The sequence below is a fragment of the Podarcis erhardii genome, assembly GCF_964252035.2.
Source record: "Podarcis erhardii genome assembly, chromosome: 12".
NCBI classification, from domain to species: domain Eukaryota; kingdom Metazoa; phylum Chordata; class Lepidosauria; order Squamata; family Lacertidae; genus Podarcis; species Podarcis erhardii.
The window spans coordinates 1,299,043-1,321,338 of NC_138513.1; the positions used below are offsets into that span (position 1 = coordinate 1,299,043).

At 50.2% G+C, this 22,296-nt stretch overlaps 2 protein-coding genes across 6 annotated transcripts in view; both read right to left on the reverse strand.

Moving 5' to 3' along the window:
• Positions 1–14,543, reverse strand: part of LOC309325917 (uncharacterized protein) — a 93,783-nt gene extending 79,240 nt beyond the window's left edge. For 2 of the 4 annotated variants that reach the window (XM_081834294.1, XM_081834293.1), the window contains exons 1-4: positions 14,340–14,542; positions 12,816–13,323; positions 12,564–12,645; positions 11,977–12,059 (exon numbers count right to left, since the gene is read on the reverse strand). In XM_081834294.1, coding sequence (XP_081690420.1) covers positions 11,977–12,059; positions 12,564–12,645; positions 12,816–13,232 — 582 coding nt within the window. In that variant the 5' untranslated portion in view covers positions 13,233–13,323; positions 14,340–14,542. Of the gene's footprint in view, positions 1–7,486; positions 7,580–11,976; positions 12,060–12,563; positions 12,646–12,815; positions 13,324–14,339 lie in introns of those variants that run through there. The other 2 variants (XM_081834295.1, XM_081834296.1) reach the window with 2 other exon arrangements.
• Positions 14,544–15,775: 1,232 nt separating this feature from the next.
• LOC309325971 (zinc finger protein with KRAB and SCAN domains 3-like) lies at positions 15,776–21,905 on the reverse strand. Of its 2 annotated transcripts, none has more exons than XM_081834413.1 (6): positions 21,880–21,905; positions 20,583–21,090; positions 20,331–20,412; positions 19,744–19,826; positions 18,434–18,560; positions 15,776–18,000 (listed from the first exon to the last, which is right to left on the reverse strand). In XM_081834413.1, exons 2-6 carry the CDS (start codon positions 20,997–20,999, stop codon positions 17,078–17,080), a joined length of 1,632 nt encoding a protein of 543 aa, XP_081690539.1. In that variant the 5' UTR covers positions 21,000–21,090; positions 21,880–21,905; the 3' UTR covers positions 15,776–17,077. The 2 variants fall into 2 exon arrangements, with proteins under 2 accessions (XP_081690539.1, XP_081690540.1); XM_081834414.1 differs by lacking the exon at positions 21,880–21,905 and adding an exon at positions 21,215–21,231.
• Between the last annotated feature and the right edge of the window lie 391 nt (positions 21,906–22,296).

A 22,296-nucleotide genomic window follows, 5' to 3' on the forward strand; every position in this document is an offset into this window, starting at 1 on the left:
AGGTTTTTCCATGGTTTTGAGTTTGGTGATAAGTTGTAATTCAGCAGCTTCTCTTTCCAGTCTATTTCTGAAATTCCTTTGTAGTAAAACAGCTACTTTGAGATCTTGTATAGAATGTCCTGGGAGATTGAAATGTTCTCCTACTGGTTTCTCTGTCTTGTGATTCCTGATGTCCGATTTATGTCCGTTTATTCTTTGGCGTAAGGTCTGGCCTGTTTGTCCAATATAGAGAGCTGAAGGACACTGTTGGCATTTTATGGCATACACAATGTTAGACGATGAACAATTAAATAGTCCCGAGATGGTATGTGTGATGTTGTTGGGGCCAGTAATGGTGTTGTCCGGGTGTATGTGGCAGCAAAGTTGGCATCTGGGTTTATTGCAGGCTCTGGTGCCAGTGTCCGTGTTAGGTCTGGTTGTAGTATTATTGTGGGTTAGGAGTTGTTTAAGACTGGGTGGCTGTCTGTAGGCAATGAAAGGTCTTCCTCCCAGAGCTTGAGAAAGAGAACTGTCATTGTCCAGGAGAGGTTGTAGATCTCTGATGATGCGTTGTACTGTTTTAACTTGGGAGCTGTATGTGATGACTAGAGGTGTTCTGTTATTTTCTTTTTTGGGTCTGTCTTGCAGCAAGTTCTCTCTGGGTATCAGTCTGGCTCTGTTGATCTGTTGTCTAACTTCATCTGTTGGGTATTTTAGTTCTAAAAAGGTTTGCTGTAGATCTCTTAGGTGAGAGTCTCTGTCTGTAGAATTGGAACAGATGCGGCTGTAACGTAGTGACACTACAGACAGAGACTCTCACCTAAGAGATCACATACAGCTCCCAAGTTAAAACAGTACAACGCATCATCAGAGATCTACAACCTCTCCTGGACAATGACAGTTCTCTTTCTCAAGCTCTGGGAGGAAGACCTTTCATTGCCTACAGACAGCCACCCAGTCTTAAACAACTCCTAACCCACAATAATACTACAACCAGACCTAACACGGACACTGGCACCAGAGCCTGCAATAAACCCAGATGCCAACTTTGCTGCCACATACACCCGGACAACACCATTACTGGCCCCAACAACATCACACATACCATCTCGGGACTATTTAATTGTTCATCGTCTAACATTGTGTATGCCATAAAATGCCAACAGTGTCCTTCAGCTCTCTATATTGGACAAACAGGCCAGACCTTACGCCAAAGAATAAACGGACATAAATCGGACATCAGGAATCACAAGACAGAGAAACCAGTAGGAGAACATTTCAATCTCCCAGGACATTCTATACAAGATCTCAAAGTAGCTGTTTTACTACAAAGGAATTTCAGAAATAGACTGGAAAGAGAAGCTGCTGAATTACAACTTATCACCAAACTCAAAACCATGGAAAAACCTGGTCTGAACAAAGACCTTGGATTCTTATCTCATTATACATGACAAAGCCATTTTTCACCTTTTCACCCCTTGCTTTTTCCTGTAAGACCTATTGCAGTCGTTAAGAGTCGTCAACAGGCTCATCACAGCTATCTGCCAATCACCCATTCCCACCACCCTTCTGAGTAATACCCCTCCCCACCTTCTCACTATATAGAAAGGTCCGGTGACTTCTGTTTCAGTGTATCTGAAGAAGTGTGCATGCACACGAAAGCTCATACCAAGAACTGACTTAGTTGGTCTTTAAGGTGCTACTGGAAGGAATTTGTTTTGTTTTGACTATGGCAGACCAACACAGCTACCTATCTGTTACTGGGGTGGAGTCCCTTTTTCTTAGGTCAGAGGGCCAAAGAACAGTGCTAAAAAGCAAGTATAGAAGGGCTCACATTCCTACTGTGTCTCTAAGCACCCCTCTTCAGCTGCTTCCCCTTTTTCTGGTTTTGTTTAAACATATTCCTCAGACACTGACCTCTAATAATGAACCATATGTTGTAGATATTCCCATCAACATATTGTGCTATTTCTGTGATATACAAATGACAAGAGAAGACTCGGTCAATTTATCTGTATCCTTTCTTCTTCCTAATTTTCTCCTTTTGCTTCATCCCATGAGGTATTTTCCCTCGGAGCCAGAGCAGAGTGTGGGGGGAGGAGACTCCGAGGTTCCAGCAGAGGGCGGGAGCCTCTCGCTCTCTCTCTCTCTGATTGGCTGCCAGCCCTTTTGGAGGGAAAATCCAAGGAGGGAGAGAGCCTGATCTGAGAGGAGAGGTGGGGATTTTATTACTGTTTATTATTATTATTATTATTATTATTATTATTATTATTATTATTTGGAGCGGTTCTGTCTGAGGGAGAACTGGCTCTGATCTGAGAGGGGAGATGGGGATTGGGAGGGTTTTCTGAGGAGAAGGAGCCTTGCAGCAGCTTAGAGAGGAAGACGACCCAGTGGAGCGTCTGGGGAGAGTATGGAGGCAGGAATTAATCTGGAGGGCTGAGTCTGAGGAGGCAGGAGAGGGAGAAGCTGTGGGAAGATGGAGTAAACCAGGGTCTCCTTCCAGTCAGGAGGGGAGAGATCTGCCAGGAAAAGAAGACCCCCAAACCAAGAACAAGGCCTGAGAGGATCCCCTGGGTCTGTGGGAAATACCTCAGGGCGGCTGAGAGAGAGGCGGATGGACGAAAAGTGCCCCTCACTCAGGAATCAAAGGTTGAGAAGGAAGCTGTGCTGTATTAAAAGTTTTTAAGTGTAACCCTGGTCATAACTAAGTAAAAGAATGAGAGGGAAGAACAGAAACCAAGTTAAGCCTTTTACCTCCTATTGTAGAACCATTTCTACCACAAACCAAGAACTCAGACACTGTCTGACCTCTAATAATGAACTATATGTTGTAGATATTCCTATAAACTTATTGCACTATTTTTTTTATTTTATTTTTTTGTATATAAATTTGTATTGGTTTTCCATTGATTATATATATATATACAGTCTAGATTACATAAATTGCATATAACATAGCTGTTACAAGAATCATATATAGTACACAGTTATTTTGGGCTCCGCCGAGCCTCGGACTTCCCTTCACTTCATTGGTAAGTATCAGATAATTTCTAAAGTTATGTGTTTTATCTCCTTTACATATTTGCCAAACACTGTTAGAGTTGTTCCAACCCTGCCAGAGTCATCGAAGTTCTATACTTATCTCTTATATACGTCAGATATTTGTTCCAATTTTCATGAAACTTCTGGTCATCCTGGTCTCTTAGTCTTCCTGTTATTCTAGCTAGTTCAGCATAATTTATCATCTTGATCTGCCACCTATAAATCACCTTCCAGAGGTTCTCCCTTAGTGCCGTACACGCTGTGAATTTCATATTTACATTCCACAATTCTTGCCACTTTACAAAGTCAATGTTGTAACCAATATCTATGGCCCATTTTATCATGGCCTCCTTCACCTCTTCGTCTTTTGTATACCAATCCAGTAAGAGGTCACACATCCTAGATAATGTTTTGTTTTTACCTTCTGTCATTTCACATTAAATTTAGATTTTGTATCTTCAAATCGCAGTTTCGTTTTATCATCTTTTAACAGATCATTCACTTGATGGTACTGCAGCCACCCCGTGAGTACATTCTTTACCTCCTCATAGGGCTTGAGTTTTATGCCCTGATCAGTTTTATTGATAAGATCTTCATAGGTAGCTTTCCCCCCCTCCATGTTAGTTTTTTTGACAGTTAAGACATCTATTGGTGAGATCCACCATGGGGTTTTCTTTTCCAGCAGGTTCTTATTTCTTTCCCATACTTGAAATAATGGTCCTCTAATTCAGTGTTTCCCAACCTTTTTTGGGCAAAGGCACACTTGTTTCATGAAAAAAATCTCGAGGCACACCACCATTAGAAAATGTTTAAAAAATTAACTCTGTGCCTATATTGACTATATATAAAGTAACTCTCTTTAATAGGCATCAAATAAACACAAAGAAAGTACCGTATTTTTCGCCCCATAGGACGCACTTTTTCCCCTCCAAAAATAAAGGGGAAATGTGTGTGCGTCCTATGGGGCGAATGCAGGCTTTCGCTGAAGCCTGGAGAGCAAGAGGCATCGGTGCGCACTGACCCCTCTTGCTCTCCAGGCTTCAGGAAGCTGTCCGCAAGCCTTGCGCGCCCGGCAGGAGCTCCCGCCCAGCGCGCAAGGCTTGGGGCGGCATCCTGTTGCCCGAAGCACAGGGAGCCCTCCGGAGGGCTCCCCGTGCTTCGGGCGAGTGTCTGCAAGCTTTGCGCGCCCGGCAGGAGCTCCCGCCAGGCGCGCAAGGCTTGGGGCGGCAGCCTGTTGCCCGAAGCACAGGGAGCCCTCCGGAGGGCTCCCCGTGCTTCGGGCGAGTGTCTGCAAGCCTTGCGCGCCCGGCAGGAGCTCCCGCTGGGCGCGCAAGGCTTGGGGCGGCAGCCTGTTGCCCGAAGCACAGGGAGCCCTCCGGAGGGCTCCCCGTGCTTCGGGCGAGTGTCTGCAAGCCTTGCGCGCCCGGCAGGAGCTCCCGCCAGGCGCGCAAGGCTTGGGGCGGCAGCCTGTTGCCCGAAGCACAGGGAGCCCTCCGGAGGGCTCCCTGTGCTTCGGGCGAGTGTCTGCAAGCCTTGCGCGCCTGGCAGGAGCTCCCGCTGGGCGCGCGAGGCTTGGGGCGGCAGCCTGTTGCCCAAAGCACGCGGAGCCCTCCGGAGGGCTCCCCGTGCTTCGGGCGAGTGTTTGCAAGCCTTGCGCGCCCGGCAGGAGCTCCCGCTGGGCGCGCAAGGCTTGAGGCGGCAGCCTGTTGCCCGAAGCACAGGGAGCCCTCCGGAGGGCTCCCCGTGCTTCGGGCGAGTGTCTGCAAGCCTTGCGCGCCCGGCAGGAGCTCCCGCTGGGCGCGCGAGGCTTGGGGCGGCAGCCTGTTGCCCAAAGCACGCGGAGCCCTCCGGAGGGCTCCCCGTGCTTCGGGCGAGTGTTTGCAAGCCTTGCGCGCCCGGCAGGAGCTCCCGCTGGGCGCGCAAGGCTTGAGGCGGCAGCCTGTTGCCCGAAGCACAGGGAGCCCTCCGGAGGGCTCCCCGTGCTTCGGGCGAGTGTCTGCAAGCCTTGCGCGCCCGGCAGGAGCTCCCGCTGGGCGCGCGAGGCTTGGGGCGGCAGCCTGTTGCCTGAAGCACGCGGAGCCCTCCGGAGGGCTCCCCGTGCTTCGGGCGAGTGTCTGCAAGCCTTGTGCGCCCGGCAGGAGCTCCCGCCAGGCGCGCAAGGCTTGGGGCGGCAGCCTGTTGCCCGAAGCACGCGGAGCCCTCCGGAGGGTGCCCCGTGCTTCGGCGAGTGTCTGCAAGCCTTGCGCGCCCGGCAGGAGCTCCCGCCAGGCGCGCAAGGCTTGGGGCGGCAGCCTGTTGCCCGAAGCACAGGGAGCCCTCCGGAGGGCTCCCCGTGCTTCGGGCGAGTGTTTGCAAGCCTTGCGCGCCCGGCAGGAGCTCCCGCCAGGAGCGCAAGGCTTGGGGCGGCAGCCTGTTGCCCGAAGCACGCGGAGCCCTCCGGAAGGCTCCCCGTGCTTCGGGCGAGTGTCTGCAAGCCTTGCGCGCCCGGCAGGAGCTCCCGCCAGGCGCGCAAGGCTTGGGGCGGCAGCCTGTTGCCCGAAGCACGCGGAGCCCTCCGGAAGGCTCCCCGTGCTTCGGGCGAGTGTCTGCAAGCCTTGCGCGCCCGGCAGGAGCTCCCGCCAGGCGCGCAAGGCTTGGGGCGGCAGCCTGTTGCCCGAAGCACAGGGAGCCCTCCGGAGGGCTCCCCATGCTTTGGGCGAGTGTCTGCAAGCCTTGCGCGCCCGGCAGGAGCTCCCGCTGGGCGCGCGAGGCTTGGGGCGGCGGCACGGGGCGGCCGGCCGAAGCAAGCGGCGATGGGATTTGGGAGGGAGCTCGCTCGCCGCCCCGCGTGTGCTCGCCGCCGCCGCCGCCCCGCCTCTCGCCGCCGGACTCGCCCGCCTCCCTCCCACGGCACACCAGGCAACGTCTTGCGGCACACTAGTGTGCCGCGGAACACCGGTTGGGAAACACTGCTCTAATTATATGATTTAGAAAGCCTCTATGAACTTTCACCTTTTCGTACCACAGGTACGAGTGCCACCCGTACCTGTTATCAAAGCCCTCTAAATCCAAGATATCAGTATGCTCTAGCTTTATCCAGTCTTTCACCCACGTTAAACAAGCCGCTTCGTAATATAAACTCAAATCTGGTAAAGAAAAACCCCCTCTTTCTTTTTAATCTACCAGTATTTTCATTTTTATTCGTGGTCTTTTTCCCTGCCAAATGAATCTCGCTAAGATCCTTTGCCAATCTTTACACTGTTTTAGTCCTTTCATTACTACTTATTGCACTATTTTTGTGATACACAAATGAGAAGACTTGAACAATTTCTTTGTATCCTTCATTATTCCCATGATCCTTGTTATAAAACTCCATTAAAAGTTATTCCAAAAAGACAACACACACTCCCAGCTCTCCCCCTGCACTGCATCTGTAAAGCAGGATGAGACCCCTTTAAAGAGTCCATAGAACCACAGGAACCGTAGTTTGTAAAGGGTGCTGAGCGCGGCTGGGAGAGGTTCCCTTGGAGCGGCTAGGCAACCGTCCTCCTTGCCAGGGAACTCAGGAATTACAGCTGGTGGGAAGAGGGTCTCCCAGTAACTCCCAGCACTGGGGGGGGGGCCTGCCCCTTTCACCCCAGCACAGCTTTGCTTCCTTCCCAGCAGGGCCTCTCCTGCTCCCTTGGATTCCTTGGGCAGGGAGACCTCTGGTGGTTCTCTCTTCAGGGCTTCCTGGTCAGTCTCAGAAGATCATTTGGACACCTGAACGGGCGCACCTGGGTCAGCCAGGAGTCTGGATAAGTTCCCTGCCTGATGAACGGGTGGGGGGGGGAAAGCTTTTCTTCTTACTGGAGGACAAGGGAGGGTTCGCTTGCATCTGGGTCATTGAAATGGAGGCAGAAAATCAGTTTCTTCCCAAAGAGCCTGGATCTGGTCAGCGACCCCTTACTCAAGACCCTTGGTGACGAAAGGGAGCTTAGCCACTGGCCGGGAGTTAGTTAGGATCTCTGTGTCCAGGGAAGGTTTCTTAAGAAGTGGATTCACCCCGCCTCCTCCCCCAAGCAGGAAGAGACCCCCCACTCCTGCAGGGGGGCCCTGACCCCTCCCTGGCCCAGCCCCCCCTCCTCCCTGCTCTTTCTCCTCCCCCAAGAGGGGCGAAGACTGACTCCAGCCTGACTGACTGAGACTCAAGAGGACTAGACGGGGCTCTGGACCCCCAGGAGACTCCTCTGCTATGGCAGCAAACTCAAGTCTGGGCGGGTGAAAGCCATTGCTTCCCCACAAAGCGGTGAGCAGCCTTGGCTATGAAGGAAGAACAGGGTTGCAGCCCTCCTGCAAAACCACCCGCCCCCCCCCCGGCTTTGCAGGGAGCAAGGAGGGGGTGCAGAATCCTGGGGGGCACGCATGACCTGGACACGGCCCCCCTGCACCCTCGCCTGCAGCCCTGGGACCCCCAAAGGGAGGAGAGAGAGAGGAGACTCACCCGATTGCAGCAGGAGCCACCCAGGCAGCAAAGCGGGCAAAGGAGACACGCAAAACATCCACCGCCCCCCCCCCTTGCAGGAAGTGACTAGGGAGGGGGAGGGGCTTTGGATCGGGAGGACCTGGTCCCCCCCCCCGCACCTTTCTTTCTGTCCTCTCTAGGAATCCGGTTCCGTTCCGTGTCACCCTGGCGAAGCCAAGCGCCCCCAGCTTGCCCTTCCCCTCTGCAAAGCAGGCGCCCAGGAGGAGCCCCGTGCGTTGCGCACATCCAGAGATGCTGTATCCTGGCTGGGCTCTGAGCTGCTCCCTCCCTTGGCCAAAATAAACGAGGAAAAGCTGGCCGGGCAAGGACACAACCCGCGCCCTCCCCACATGGCTTATACATTGCGATCTACTCCCCCTTCCTTTCAAACCCATGCTTTAAATTTGTTTTTATTTCCCCCATCATACGAAAACCCAGCATTTAGCAGGGTAATTAATGACTCATGATTCTTAAGAGACTTTTCAGTGCTCTACTGATTCAAATTTAAGTCTTAAAAGATGACAGGCAAGAACGCTCAATGACGAAACAACACACGTTTTTACCAGGTACTTCACAGGGAAGCCGCAGAAAACAAGGAGGTTGGTCAAGTTTAATGACAAGGTTCAACGATTTGCTGTTCGCAATGCAATGAGTATTTGTCTATGGATGTCTCTGTTTACTGAATCTCCGTTACACATGGGGGGTGGGGGTGATAAAGCCTAATACAGGGCTCAGCAATCTTTTCCAGCAGGGAGCTGGTCCACTGTACCTCAGACCTTGTGGGGAGCCGGAATATATTTTGGGGGAAGAAATGAATTCCTATGCCCCACAAATAACCCAGAGATGCATTTTAAATAAAAGCACACACTCTACTTGTGTAAAAACACTGATTCCCTCGGACCAGATTTAGAAGGCGATTGGGCCAAATCCGGCCCCCAGGCCTTAGTTTGACTACCCATTGTCAAGAGTCTTTGCTCAGGCTACAGATCTTTCCACATTAGATGTAGGTTTTGTGCTCACACTGAAGAGTTATCTGAAGTGAAATAAGGCCTCTGAGGGAGAGTTATCCTACCCCAGTTCATGAAGTACCAATGGTACTTTACTGATGGTAAAGGTGGTGGAGTTGGCTGCAGTCTTCTCGGGGTCCTTTGGCCTCCTGGTAGCAGAACTGCACATCTGAGCAGAGAATGTCCTTCTCACCAATCCTAAGAAGAGGATTTGGGGATGCTCTTCCTCACTGAAGGCGAGGTTGCCAGGGCAATGCTGGACACCTGAGACCTGAAATGGTCCAATGGCCTGGGCACATGGGGCCACTCCAAGGTGATGGGGGCTCTTGCCTGGGGTAGGAGGGAGAGCAGCTCTTGAGGACCCCAGGGTTAGAAACACATCCCCCCCCAGCCTGGTGTGAAAATTGTAGTCAGTCAACCACAGTTCTAAATTCCTTCCTTGACCAAAAGCACCAAAAGGCAGGAGGAAACAGGCAGATTCATCTCACAGAAATCCCTTCAGTTGCCATCACATCTGGTGGGGTCACTTCCCTTCTAGGAGGGCTAGACACGGCCCGGAATCAACCCCCCACTGCTCCCAGTTTGGATGGCATGGCCCCTTCCTGCTTCTGGGCCAGCTGAGTCTGGCTCATCCCCCTGGGCTCTCAGGAAGCCTCCAAGATATCGGAAGGAATGAATCCCTTTAGTCTTCTGCCCAGTTCTGTCTGTCCTAAGGAGAGGGACCTCTAGGTATTACAGTGCTTACGACCTATTTTGACAGGCATTAACGATCCTGGCCCAACTGAACTGGACGCCAATTAGCTTCCACACCCAATTCAAAGGTTTTGACCTATAAAGCCATTACCATTATTATTTCTAACAATTCAAGAAACCACAGTAAAACCAACAAACATTAAAAACTTCCCTATCTTAAAGTCAGATAGCTGTTTATTTTCTTAACATCTAACAAGAGGGAGTTCCACAAGGCGGGTGACACTATCAAAAAGGCCCCCTGCCTTGTTCCATGTAACCTCACTTCCCACAATCAGGGAACTGGCAGAAGGCCTTCAGAAGTGGAACTCAGGGTCCGCGTTGAACATATTAATCAAAGTCTCTGAAAATTTAATTCATATACAGCCATTTCCTGGTTTCTCCCCACTGTGACATCTTTCATGGCCTATGAGACTGGTCTTCTGACCAAAGCTCTGTCCACATTCCAAGCATTGATATGGTTTCTCTCCTGTATGAATTCTTTCATGGACTGTGAGATTGAACTTCCGACTGAAGCTCTTTCCACATTCCAAGCACTGATACGGTTTCTCCCCTGTATGAATCCTTTGATGGGAAGTGAGACTTTCCTTCCGGGTGAAGCTCTTTCCACATTCCCAGCACTGATATGGTTTCTCCCCTGTATGAATCCTTTGATGGGAAGTAAGACCATCCTTCCAGGTGAAACTCTGTCCACATTCCAAGCATTTATATGGTTTCTCTCCTGTATGAATTCTTTCATGGACTGTGAGATTGAACTTCCGACTGAAGCTCTTCCCACATTCCAAGCACTGATATGGTTTCTCCCCTGTATGACTTATTTGATGGGAAGTGAGATGGGCACTCCGACAGAACCTCTTCCCACATTCCATGCACTGATATGGTTTCTCCCCTGCATGAATTCTTTGATGGGAAGTGAGACTCTCTTTCTGACTGAAGCTCTTCGCACATTCCAAGCATGGATAGGATTTCTTCCCCAATGGATTTCTTTGGAGGGAAGTGGAATGGGAGCTTTGACTGACGTTCTCTCTACACTCAGAATATTTACATGGCTTCTCCATGGCGTAGACATGGTCATGGTCTCCCTGGTTCTTAATCTCTGATTCATCAGCATCTGCAACAAAGAAAGAAACGGATCACAGCCGTTTATTTCATCAAACATTAAAACAAACAAAAGAAACATACATAATACATACACACAGAAAAGACATACATAAAGAAAGACAAATAATAACAAGAGGAAAAAAAAGAGAAAGAAATCTCCTAAGATACAGATTAGTTTACATTTACTAAATAACACACAACACCAATTGACTTCCCTTCATCTCGGTTTCAGAATATATTATATGATTTTTTATCTGCAGTTTCTTTTCCTCAGAAAACTCTTTACATCACAAGTGTTACGTCACACCTACTGTGCTTTTTGGATTTTTTACTTCTGTTTCCATATATGTCATAAATTTATTGCAATCTTTGTTAAACTCTATGTCTTTTTGATTTCTTATTTTCTGTGTCATTTTTGCCAATTCTAAATAATCAAATAATTTATATTGCCACTCGTTTATAGTTGGGATTTTTGATGTCTTCCAATTCTGCACTATTAGAGTTCTGGCAGCCACTGTCGCGTACTGAAAGAGTGTTTGATCTTCCTTTTTGATTTCCTCTTATTGAACTTTGCTAATTAATGCTTGGGACACAAGAAGAACTGAAGGGAATTAAAAGTAAGGCCTTACAACAGGCTTCACTGCTTTTGTTGACAGGCATTAATGAACATATGTATTGGAACCTGAGTATCAGGAGTGGGGCAGCAATAAATCACACGGAGTAAGTGAAGTTAACTCTTTATGAGAAGCAACAGGCTGCTCAGAAGTGTCAGGCCTAGTGAGCACAGCAATACTTCCCTCTGGGTCTGGCGCCTACGAGCCAGTTGTGGGGACTGAAGGCCCTGCCCTCCCACAACTGACTAAGTCTCCTCCTCTCCCAGATTCTTCCCAAGGGATCTTAAATTCCGAAAGAGATATCATGATCCAACAGGGAGCCTTACCGAGAGAGTTCATGATCCCACCATTCTCCTCCATGACTTCCTTATGCAGAGCTCTCTGGTCAGGATCCAGCAACGCCCACTCCTCGTCTGCAAAATGAACAGCTATATCTTCAAAGCAGACTAGACCCTAAAAGAAGAAGAGAAAAGTCTTGCTCTCAGACAGCAGAAAGATCATCTTCTACACTTTGTGCTGCGGTTTTGTGTCTGTTTGTTGCCCTACGGTTTTAATGGGATTGTTTTATTGTGCATTTTAATTATGGGTATTCATCTTTGTGTAAATGGGTGGAACTCCACCTGGTGTTCTTCAGATTATTCTCTCTGCTCAACATTCCCCCCTTTCCTCTCCCCGTCTACTCTTCTGGAGGGGGAAAGCCCTATAGTGCAACAGATGGGACTTGTGAGGTGAATTCTGGCCACAGTTTCTCAACTGTTTGGAAGCCTATTTTAGCATTAAATGGTAAACTTATAAATAAATAAATAAAGATGATAAATAACATGAAAATGTTAGTTAAGGTAAGGTGGTTGTTCATCATTCTCAGCACATAAAGTTTTTGCTTGGCATTTTAAGCCTCTGTATAGGGCAGTTTTGATAGGAGTCAAGAGAAGGAGGAGAGAAAACGCTGGCTGCCCCATCTCATAGCCTCCTTGCCCGCAATGCTCCTTCTCCCTACCTGATCTGGTTCCAGAGCTGATGTTTCTCCTCTGCCTCCATGCAAAGATGGAAGAAGGGGTCTTGGCAGCATCATTCTGTCACCTGTGAGAGACAAAGGGAAGTGGCCATTAGCACATGCTTTTCATCGAGGTGAAGCAGTGCACCTCTAACTACAGACGGTGCGCTCTATGCGCGGGTACCTCTGAAGGTGACTCAGAAACTAAGCCAGAAGGAGGCTACCAGACTGGTGACTGGGAGAAGCTGCTGGGACCATATAACACTGGTGCTGAAAGACCTACACTGGCTCCTAGTATGTTTCCAAGCACAATTCAACATGTTGGTATTGACCTTTGAAGCCCTAAACAGCCTCGGCCCTGTAGACCTGAAGGAGCGTCTCCACACCAATCGTTCAGCCCGGACGCTGAGGTCCAGCTCCGAGGGCCTTCTGGCAGTTCCCTCACTGCGAGGAGTAAAGCTACAGAGGACCAGGCAGAGGGCCTTCTCTTGGCCCCAAGTGTCTTCCCCCAAAAGATGAAAGGAACCCACAGATTAGTTCCTAAATCCATAACATGCAACCAAAGGGAGAAAAATCTCCTTCCTCCTTACCTATTGGCCTGTCTCTCCTGACCAACGGAGTCTTCTCTGCCTCACAGGAATCCAGGCCCATTTCTGCAAAGAGAATCTTTCCCTGAAAGAGCAACAAGGATTCAGAACAGAGGATGGAGAGAAATATTAGAAAAGGAATGAGGAAGGGAAAACCATTTGGGGATGCTTTCCGAAAGCTTAGTAGAGGAATTCAGGATACTCTCCCTTCTGTTCAGAGCCCCTTGGGCGTATCCAGAGGACAGTCTCTCTCACCTGCTTTCTCTCTGCCTGCTTTCTCTCCTCTGCCTGACTCAGGAGGAATCCTTCGGCCAGGGCCACCGCCTGGGAACTGGTCTCCGCTCCACATTCCCTCACCCAGCTCTCCATCTCCGGTGGAAGGACGGCCAGGAACTGCTCCAAGACCACCAGGTCCAGCATCTCAGCTTTCGTGTGCCTTTCTGGCTTCAGCCACTGATGGCAAAGGTGGTGGAGCTGGCTGCAAACCTCTCGGGGTCCTTTGGCCTCCTGGTAGCAGAACTGCCTGAACTGCTGGCTCTTCATATCAGAGTGGAGGGTGTCCTCCTCACCCAGGATCTTCTTCACAGAGCTTTCCCAGAATCCCTCACTGCTCCCAGTCTTGATGGCATGGCCCCTTCCTGCTTCCGGGCCAGCTGAGTCTTGCTCATCCATCTGTGTTCTCAGGAAGCCTCCAAGAAATCGGAAGGAACCTCTTGGCCTTCTGCTAAGTTCTGTCTGTCCTTATTCAAGCGGCTAGCAAATCCTACAAAGGAATTTGTCTTTCTGTTATAAAATTGATCTTATTATCATTCTTATTTTATTAAAATCCTATAATTCAAAGTTCAAGGTTTTTTTAAAAAAATAATATTGACAGTATCATCAAGTACCCTTTCTAATGAGTCTGGCATCTTTTTTAGGGCCGGACGATGCCTGGTTTTCAACATCGTAGTACAGTATATCACCAGCTAAACATCCCAATACAGTGGTACCTCGGGTTAAGTACTTAATTTGTTCTGGACCTCCTGAAACTGTTCTTAACCTGAAGCACCACTTTAGGCAATGGGGCCTCCTGCTGCTGCCCCGCTGACAGAGCATGATTTCTGTTCTAATCCTGAAGAAATGTTCTTAACCCGAGGTACTATTTCTGGGTTAGTGGAGTCTGTAACCTGAAGCATATGTAACCTGAAGCGTATGTAACCCGAGGTACCACTGTATTCCAGTTTTAAAACAGCTGCATTGGTTGTCCATTCTACTGAAGGGGCTCCCATGAGGGTTCACTTAGACCCCCCACAAATCTGAAGAACCGCCTCCTTCCCTTCAGACCCTCTGGGGTGGGGAGGCTGGCAGAGGGGGTCCTCTTGTGTTTGGGGGGGCAGGGCGGCCCCAGAAAGTGCATCTGGTGGGAGTTCCTGGGCTGGAGCATACCCTCCCCACAGAGCCCCCCCCCCGCACCCACCCCTCTTTCCCAAGGCCTCTGACCCCAGAGACCGGTGTTTCCAGGACCCAAACCACTCCTGGGCCATTCTGGGAGTTGCAAGGACCCAGAAGTCTGGGAAGGGGAGCTGCTCAGAATGTTTCCACCTGGCTGCAATCTCTGCCCATCTTTCCTCAACCTGAAAGGGGGTTCTTTGCCTGCCTTTTCCCAGCATCCCAAGGGAGACCACCGTGCAGAGGAAGGAGGGGGCAGGACCCTCCTCTCCCTGACCCCCCCCCATGCACCCTCCCGCTGCAGCCCTGGGACCCCTTTCTCCCAAGGGGGGGGGGAGAGAGGAGACTCACCGCATCCCGGGAGGCGCCCCCTTGCACGGGGCGGGAGGCAGGCGAAACCTCCCCCCCTTCCCCCGCTTGCAGGAAATGACTCCAGGGAGGGGGAGGGGCTTTTGCAGGGGGGGGAGGGCTGGTCCCACCCCCTCCTTCCTTTCCTCTACTCTCTCGGAGCCCAGCTCAGTTCCCTGCGACCCTTGCAAAGCGGAGCGCCCCGAGCTCAGCCCCCCCCCAATGATGAATCGGGGAGGAGCCCCGCCCTCGGCCCCCGCCCAGAGAGGTTTCTTTTGCGGGAGGGGGACAGAAGTTGCCAGAGGACCAAGGGGTCCCTTCCCATTCCCTAGCTGGCCCTGAAGGGAAGAGGGCATGCCTTCAACAGGGGGAGCAGTGGGCGAGTTGGGGGGGGGACACCTTCCTGACTAGGTGTTGGGCCAGGAAATGTGGACGGTTACCTGTGAACTCTGCTCTCTCCTGTTTTCCCCTTTTCTGGTTTTGATTAAACCAATTCATGAACCAAGAACTCGTACACTAATAATGATCCAGGTGTTGTAGACATTCCCCTGAACTTCTTGTGCGGTTTTTGTGATGCACAGATGACAAGAGAACACTCGGTCTATTTATTTGTATCCTTTCTTCCTCCTGTGATCCTTGTTTATAAAACCCAATAAACCAGAATTCCAAAAAGGAAGGAAAAAGACAACACACACTCCCAGGTCCCCACCTGCTCTGCATCTGCAAAACAGGATCAACCCACTTGAGATTCCTAAGAATCCTGGGATCTGTGCTTTCTTAAGGAGGCTGAGAGCTGCTAGGAGAGACCCTCCAAGTGCGCTTTAATAAACTGTCCTTTTTGCCAGGGACCTCGGTTAATTACAGCTGGTGGTAAGAGGGTCTCTCAGCACTGGGGGGGGGGGCTGCCTCTTTCACCCCCATCCCTCCCAAGGTTCCCTCCCTTCCCAGCAGGGCTTGGATTCCTTGGGTGGGGAGACTTCCAAGAGTTATCAGCAGGGCTTCCTGGTCAGTCTCAAAAGATCATTTGGACACCTGAGAGGCTGCATGTCTGAACGGGTTACATGTGCCAAAGTCTGGCAAAAACCATGTCGGATGAAGGAGTGGTGGATGGTGAGGAAAACTTTCCTTCTAATAACTGAAGTACATTGGAGCGTTGGAACTCAGCATCACAACAGAAGACGATTGCTGTAGCTTGAATTATTGGTGCGCACCCTGACAGAGCCAAGTGGGGCAGCCTGCCCACCGGCACAGCCATCGCCCCACAAGTGAGCCCCGACAGAACGAGCTCCATTGGCCCCATGCCCTCAAGGCCACGATCCTCCTCCCTGGGGGTCCCCGAGGACTGGCTGCACGTAGACAGACATAAAAATACACAAACAGTGAAAACGGAAACCTGACTCACGCAATAAACAAACAAACAAACAAACAAATAAATAAGGAAGATGGAGGGCCGAGAAAAGAAAAGGCTTCTTCTTCAGCGCAGAGTTAGACCTGGTTAGGGCGAGGAAACAAGCTGGGAGATGATGGCTGGAGGGGAGGAAAATTATGGTCCAATGCAACCAGGACTGGTGAGGGTTCGTCATGGAGCCTTCCTGGTGGCCGGGAGGGAAGCAAGAAAGCAGACTTTGCTGTCTCAATAATGCTCCACGTTAACTGTCATTAACCTTTTAGAATGTATTAGGCATGGTTTCTGAGTCTTCTGCATTTGTGAATCTCCCCCCTCTTACGCTGCATTACATCTCTCCTTACCTGACCCTGAAAGTGGAACAAATGGCAGGAGGTTTTAGCAGCAGAGTGTAAATCAGCTCTCCGTGAAGCTGTCTGAGACCCAGGAAGAGGATTTGGGGATGCTCTTCCTCACTGAAGGCGAGGTTGCCAGGGCAATGCTGGACACCTGGGACCTGAAATGGTCTAATGGCCTGGGCACATGGGGCCACTCCAAGGTGATGGGGGCTCTTTCCTGGGGTAGGAGGGAAAGCAGCTCTTGAGGACCCCAGGGTTAGAAACCACCCCCCCCCCAGCCTGGTGTGAAAATTGTAGTCAGTCAACCACAGTTCTAAATTCCTTCCTTGACCAAAAGCACCAAAGGCAGGAGGAAACAGGCAGATTCATCTCACAGAAATCCCTTCAGTTGCCATCACATCTGGTGGGGTCACTTCCCTTCTAGGAGGGCTAGACACGGCCCGGAATCAACCCCCCACTGCTCCCAGTTTGGATGGCATGGCCCCTTCCTGCTTCTGGGCCAGCTGAGTCTGGCTCATCCCCCTGGGCTCTCAGGAAGCCTCCAAGAGATCGGAAGGAAGGAATCCCTTTTGTCTTCTGCCCAGTTCTGTCTGTCCTAAGTAGAGGGACCTCTATGTATTACAGTGCTTACGACCTATTTTGACGGGCATTAACTATCCTGGCCCAACTGAACTGGCTGCCAATTAGCTTCCACACCCAATTCAAATGTTTTGACCTATAAAGCCATTACCATTACCATTATTATTTCTAACAATTCATGAAACCACAGTAAAACTAACAAACATTAAAAACTTCCTTATCTAAAAGTCAGATAGTTGTTTATTTTCTTAACATCTAACAAGAGGGAGTTCCACAAGGCGGGTGACACTATCAAAAAGGCCCCCTGCCTTCTTCCATATAACCTCACTTCCCACAATCAGGGAACTGGCAGAAGGCCTTCAGAAGTGGAGCTCAGGGTCCGCGTTGAACATATTAATCAAAGTCTCTGAAAATTAAATTCATATATGGCCATTGTCTGGTTTCTCCCCACTGTGACATCTTTGATGGCCTATGAGACTGGTCTTCTGACCAAAGCTCTGTCCACATTCCAAGCATTGATATGGTTTCTCTCCTGTATGAATTCTTTCGTGGACTATGAGATAGAACTTCCGGGTGAAGCTCTTTCCACATTCCAAGCACTGATACGGTTTCTCCCCTGTATGAATCCTTTGATGGGAAGTAAGACCTTCCTTCCAGGTGAAACTCTGTTCACATTCCATGCACTGATATGGTTTCTCTCCTGTATGAATTCTTTCATGGACTGTGAGATTGAACTTCCGACTGAAGCTCTTCCCACATTCCAAGCACTGATATGGTTTCTCCCCTGTATGACTTATTTGATGGGTTGTGAGATGGGCACTCCGACAGAACCTCTTCCCACATTCCAAACACTGATATGGCTTCTCCTCTGTATGAATTCTTTGATGGGAAGTGAGACTTTTCTTCCAGGTGAAACTCTTTCCACATGCAAAGCACTGAAATGGTTTCTCCCCTGTATGAATTCTCTGATGGGAAGTGAAATCCTTTTTCTGGGTAAAGCTCTTTCCACATTCCAAGCACTGATATGGTTTCTCCCCTGTATGACTTATTTGATGGACTGTGAGATTGAACTTCCGACTGAAACTCTTCTCACATTCCAAGCACTGATAGGGTTTCCCCTGTGTATGAATTCTTTGATGGGAAGTGAGACTCTCTTTCCGACTGAAGCTCTTCGCACATTCGAAGCATTGAAAGGATTTCTTCCCCAATGGATTTATTCGGAGGGAAATGGAATGGGAGCTTTGACCGACATTCTCTCTACACTCAGAATATTTACATGGCTTCTCCATGGCGTGGACATGGTCATGGTCTCCCTGGTTCTTAATCTCTGATTCATCACCATCTGCAACAAACAAAGAAACGCATCACAGCCTCAGGGAGAAACGCAGCCCTCGGTTATTGAACTTTGCTATTTAATGCTTGGGACACGGGAAGAACTGAAGGGAATTAATAGTAAGGCCTTACAACAGGCTTCACTGCTTTTGTTGACAGGCATTAATGAACGTATGTATGGGAAACTGAATGTCTGGAGTGGGGCAGCAATAAATCACACGGAGTAAGTGAAGTTAACTCTTTATGAGAAGCAACAGGCTGCTCAGAAGTGTCAGGCCTAGTGAGCACAGCAATACTTCCCTCTGGGTCTGGCGCCTACGAGCCAGTTGTGGGGACTGAAGGCCCTGCCTTCCCACAACTGACTAAGTCTCCTCCTCTCCCAGATTCTTCCCAAGGGATCTTAAATTCCGAAAGAGATATCATGATCCAACAGGGAGCCTTACTGAGAGAGTCCATAATCCCACCATTCTCCTCCATGACTTCCTTATGCAGAGCTCTCTGGTCAGGATCCAGCAACGCCCACTCCTCGTCTGCAAAATGAACAGCTATATCTTCAAAGCAGACTAGACCCTAAAAGAAGAAGAGAAAAGTCTTGCTCTCAGACAGCAGAAAGATCATCTTCTACACTTTGTGCTGCGGTTTTGTGTCTGTTTGTTGCCCTACGGTTTTAATGGGATTGTTTGGCTGTACATTATAATTATGGATGCACGTTTTAACGTCTTAATGGAATTGTTTTATTGTGTATTTTATTGATGGGTATTCATCTTTGTGTAAATGGGTGGAACTCCACCTGGTGTTCTTCAGATCCTTCTCTCTGCTCAACATTCCCCACTTTCCTCTCCCCGTCTACTGTTCTGGAGGGGGAAACCTTTGCCATGCCCTAAAGCCAACCTCAGGGGTGCAGAGGGTCACAGGGAGGGGAAGGAGGGGGAAAGCCCTATAGTGTAACTGATGGGACTCTTGAGGTGAATTCTGGGCCCTCTCTTTTATGGTTTGTCAGCTGTCTAGAAGCCTATCTTAGTATTAAATGTTAAATTGGTAAATAAAACTGAAGCTACTGATAGATAATACTAGCATCCTTCAGAAGGCTAGGGAACGTGAGGTGATTGTTAATCATTTTCTGAACTTAACCTTCTGGAGTGGCCTTTACAGCCTTTGTTAAGGACAATTTTGACAGAAGTCTGTGGGAATGTTCAGGGATGCAGGAAAGGACATATTGTCTGAAGATCCGTTGTGCTCAGGCTTCCTAAAGCCTCTATAATAACTGTCCTGTTATTTCCCCCTTATTCCCTTATAAAAAATAAGACATGACACAGTCTTCTACAAAAGTATAAAAAAGAGTTTGCTCATATTCGGATCCCAGAAGGCAGACTTAGCTTAACATACACTTGTAATCTATCTCATAAGAAGACAGTCCCTTTGTTCTCTCTTGGCTCGAAGCCAAGAGAGCATCTTTGGCTAAGCGGACGTTGTTTCTTCGATGCAGGTAGTCAAAGAGAGAGAGATGGCTGCCCTGCCCTGTGCCTTTGTCCTTACCTGCACAGGTGAGGCCATGCCCACCTCTAGTCACATGCAGAGGAAGTCTGTCCCAGCCCAGAAGGAAACAGGAAGTTTACCTGCTGGCTGGACAAACATTCCTCCCCATGTGTAAACATGTTCACTCTAGGAATGTTGTACTTGACTGCTCTTGGGTGTCATATCCTACAAAGTCAAAAGCAGGAGCCTCCTTGCCCACAATGCTCCTTCTCCCTACCTGATCTGGTTCCAGAGCTGATGTTTCTCCTCTGCCTCCAGGCAAAGATGGAAGAAGGGGTCTTGGCAGCATCATTCTGTCACCTGTGACAGACAAAGGGAAGTGGCCATTAGCACATGCTTTTCTTCGAGGTGAAGCAGTGCACCTCTAACTACAGACGGTGCGCTCTATGCGCGGGTACCTCTGAAGGTGACTCAGAAACTAAGCCAGAAGGAGGCTACCAGACTGGTGACTGGGAGCAGCTGCTGGGACCATATAACACTGGTGCTGAAAGACCTACACTGGCTCCCAGTATGTTTCCAAGCACAATTCAACATGTTGGTATTGACCTTTGAAGCCCTAAACAGCCTCGGCCCAGTAGACCTGAAGGAGCGTCTCCACACCAACCTTTCAGCCCGGACACTGAGGTCCAGCTCCGAGGGCCTTCTGGCAGTTCCCTCACTGCGAGGAGTAAAGCTACAGAGAACCAGGCAGAGGGCCTTCTCTTGGCCCCAAGTGTCTTCTCCCAAAAGATGAAAAGAACCCACAGATTAGTTCCTAAATCCATAACATGCAACCAAAGGGAGAAAAAGCTCCTTCCTCCTTACCTATTGGCCTGTCTCTCCTGACCAACGGAGTCTTCTCTGCCTCACAGGAATCCAGGCCCATTTCTGCAAAGAGAATCTTTCCCTGAAAGAGCAACAAGGATTCAGAACAGAGGATGGAGAGAAATATTAGAAAAGGAATGAGGAAGGGAAAACCATTTGGGGATGCTTTCCGAAAGCTTAGTAGAGGAATTCAGGATACTCTCCCTTCTGTTCAGAGCCCCTTGGGCGTATCCAGAGGACAGTCTCTCTCACCTGCTTTCTCTCTGCCTGCTTCCTCTCCTCTGCCTGACTCAGGAGGAATCCTTCGGCCAGGGCCACCGCCTGGGAACTGGTCTCCGCTCCACATTCCCTCACCCAGCACTCCATCTCTGGTGGAAGGACAGCCAGGAACTGCTCCAAGACCACCAGGTCCAGCATCTCAGCTTTCGTGTGCCTTTCTGGCTTCAGCCACTGACGGCAAAGGTGGTGGAGTTGGCTGCAAACCTCTCGGGGTCCTTTGGCCTCCTGGTAGCAGAACTGCCTGAACCGCTGGCCCTTCATATCAGAGTGGAGGGTGTCCTCCTCACCCAGGATCTTCTTCACAGAGCTTTCCCAGAATCCCTCACTGCTCCCAGTCTTGATGGCATGGCCCCTTCCTGCTTCTGGGCCAGCTGAGTCTTGCTCATCCATCTGTGTTCTCAGGAAGCCTCCAAGAAATCGGAAGGAACCTCTTGGCCTTCTGCTAAGTTCTGTCTGTCCTTATTCAAGCGGCTAGCAAATTCTACAAAGGAATACGTCTTTCTGTTATAAAATTGATCTTATTATCATTCTTATTTTATTAAAATCCTATAATTCAAAGTTCAAGGTGTTTTTTTAAAAATAATATTGACAGTATCATCAAGTACCCTTTCTAATGAGTGGCATCTTTTTTAGGGCTGGGTGATGCCTGGTTTTCAACATCGTAATACGGTATATCACCAGCTAAACATCACAACATTCTGGTTTTAAAACAGCTGCATTGGTTGTCCATTCTATGGAAGGGGTTCCCATGAGGGTTCACTTAGACCCCCCCCCCACATATCTGAAGAACCGCCTCCTTCCCTTCAGACCCTCTGGGGTGGGGAGGCTGGCAGAGGGGGTCCTCTTGTGTTTGGGGGGGCAGGGCGGCCCCAGAAAGTGCATCTGGTGGGAGTTCCTGGGCTGGAGCATACCCTCCCCACAGAGCCGCCCCCCCCCGCACCCACCCCTCTTTCCCAAGGCCTCTGACCCCAGAGACCGGTGTTTCCAGGACCCAAACCACTCCTGGGCCATTCTGGGAGTTGCAAGGACCCAGAAGTCTGGGAAGGGGAGCTGCTCAGAATGTTTCCACCTGGCTGCAATCTCTGCCCATCTTTCCTCAACCTGAAAGGGGGTTCTTTGCCTGCCTTTTCCCAGCATCCCAAGGGAGACCACCGCGCAGAGGAAGGAGGGGGCAGGACCCTCCTCTCCCTGACCCCCCCCCCCATGCACCCTCCCGCTGCAGCCCTGGGACCCCTTTCTCCCAAGGGGGGGGGGGAGAGAGGAGACTCACCGCATCCCGGGAGGCGCCCCCTTGCACGGGGCGGGAGGCAGGCGAAACCTCCCCCCCTTCCCCCGCTTGCAGGAAATGACTCCAGGGAGGGGGAGGGGCTTTTGCAGGGGGGGGAGGGCTGGTCCCACCCCCTCCTTCCTTTCCTCTACTCTCTCGGAGCCCAGCTCAGTTCCCTGCGACCCTTGCAAAGCGGAGCGCCCCGAGCTCGGCCCCCCCCCCCAATGATGACTCGGGGAGGAGCCCCGCCCTCGGCCCCCGCCCAGAGAGGCTTTATTGAGTGTGCGCAATGCGCTGCTTTCCTCCTGAGAGGAAGCGCAGAGACGAGAAAAGAGGAGCGAGCTCGGTGCGCCCGGCTTGCCAAGGGTTAAAAGGAACGGGGCTGGATCCTAGAGAGGAGAGGAGATGAAAGAGGGGCGG